Source organism: Plasmodium cynomolgi (genome assembly GCF_000321355.1).
Source record: "Plasmodium cynomolgi strain B DNA, scaffold: 1161, whole genome shotgun sequence".
Lineage (NCBI taxonomy): Eukaryota > Apicomplexa > Aconoidasida > Haemosporida > Plasmodiidae > Plasmodium > Plasmodium cynomolgi.
In genome coordinates this window covers 1-1,287 of record NW_004193192.1, presented here as the reverse complement: position 1 = coordinate 1,287, position 1,287 = coordinate 1, and the positions used below count along the sequence as shown (strand labels likewise).

General features: G+C 20.4%; 1 protein-coding gene across 1 annotated transcript; it reads left to right on the top strand.

Annotated features, from left to right (window-relative positions):
- Nucleotides 1–597: 597 nt before the first annotated feature.
- PCYB_007070 (CYIR protein) lies at nt 598–954 on the top strand (the record flags this gene model as incomplete). Its single annotated transcript, XM_004228128.1, has 2 exons — nt 598–678; nt 748–954. 2 exons carry the CDS (start codon nt 598–600, stop codon nt 952–954), a joined length of 288 nt encoding a protein of 95 aa, XP_004228176.1.
- Between the last annotated feature and the right edge of the window lie 333 nt (nt 955–1,287).

Genomic DNA, 1,287 nt, shown 5'->3' with positions numbered 1-1,287 from the left:
TTGCTCAATCATAGTTTTAGCATAAAAAAATAAATAAGACAAACATTTTACCTTAATGATATTTACCTAATAAATATAAACCCAATTAATAATGTGTAATTTCAAAAATATATAAATTATATATTTATGAATATTTATATTATCATAATAAAATTGTAATGAATTCCATATCCAATTAAGAATCTACTAAAAATAATTCATATATAATACAGGTAAATTTTAGCATGTATAATATATATTCTATAAGAATTATTCTGAACTTTAAATTAAGTTATTATTGAAATAAAGTTGTTAATAATAATTATCGTGAAAACGACAAGTGCAATTTATCTAATATGTTTTTTTTTTCAATTATGTATATTATAGCAGTAAAATTTTTATATTCATATTGTTTTTATATTTTTTATTTCATTTAAAAAAAAATTAATATAATTTGTAACATTTAAGTATTTTATATTTTTAAGAATTCATAAAAATATGTGTTCAATATACTAAATACTTTTATGGTTCTTTTTTTCTACTATTTTTTCTTTGCATAGTATATATTTGTAAATTCATATATTAAATATAAAGACACCTATTATAACAATACTAAAGATGCATATTCTATTAATAAAATATGGGAAGACTCTATTTGTTTTCAATTCGATTCTAATACAAAGTAGTTTCGGCAATAAGGTTTTATAAAGGGGTGTTCAATATTTAAGAAATATTTAAATTATGTACAACAAAAATTTCAATTTCTAGATATACCAAAATGTTGTAATAATTAATCTATTGTTATATGACCATGTAATTAATAATTTACTTTCTGGTTTCACTACCTTATCACTGTACCGTGAACTTAAAAAATTGTATCATGGGAATATATTCGATTTGTTAATATATAACGAGCATAAAGTGGATGTTAAATGTGAAATATATATAAAGCTTGATGAACTGGTTACAATATAAAAGGATTTTTATGTATATAAAGCATCAATTGAACCCCGCCCCCCAAAAAAATAAGGAATGTAAATATGATCGAAAATGTTCAAATTCTTATTAAACATACATAAAGATATATGAAGATGGTACTAAAGTCATTATTGTGATGCATTAGAAGATTTTAGAAATGCACGTAATGAACATATGCAAAATAGAACTAAATATAAAAATGTAGACATATACATACCATCCACAAAAGGAAATAGAATTATTGTTCTTATTACTATTCTGTCTATTATTATATCATTCATTTGTTTCATTTTATTTAATTTTTTTTTTATAAAGTTAGAAATTTTACTT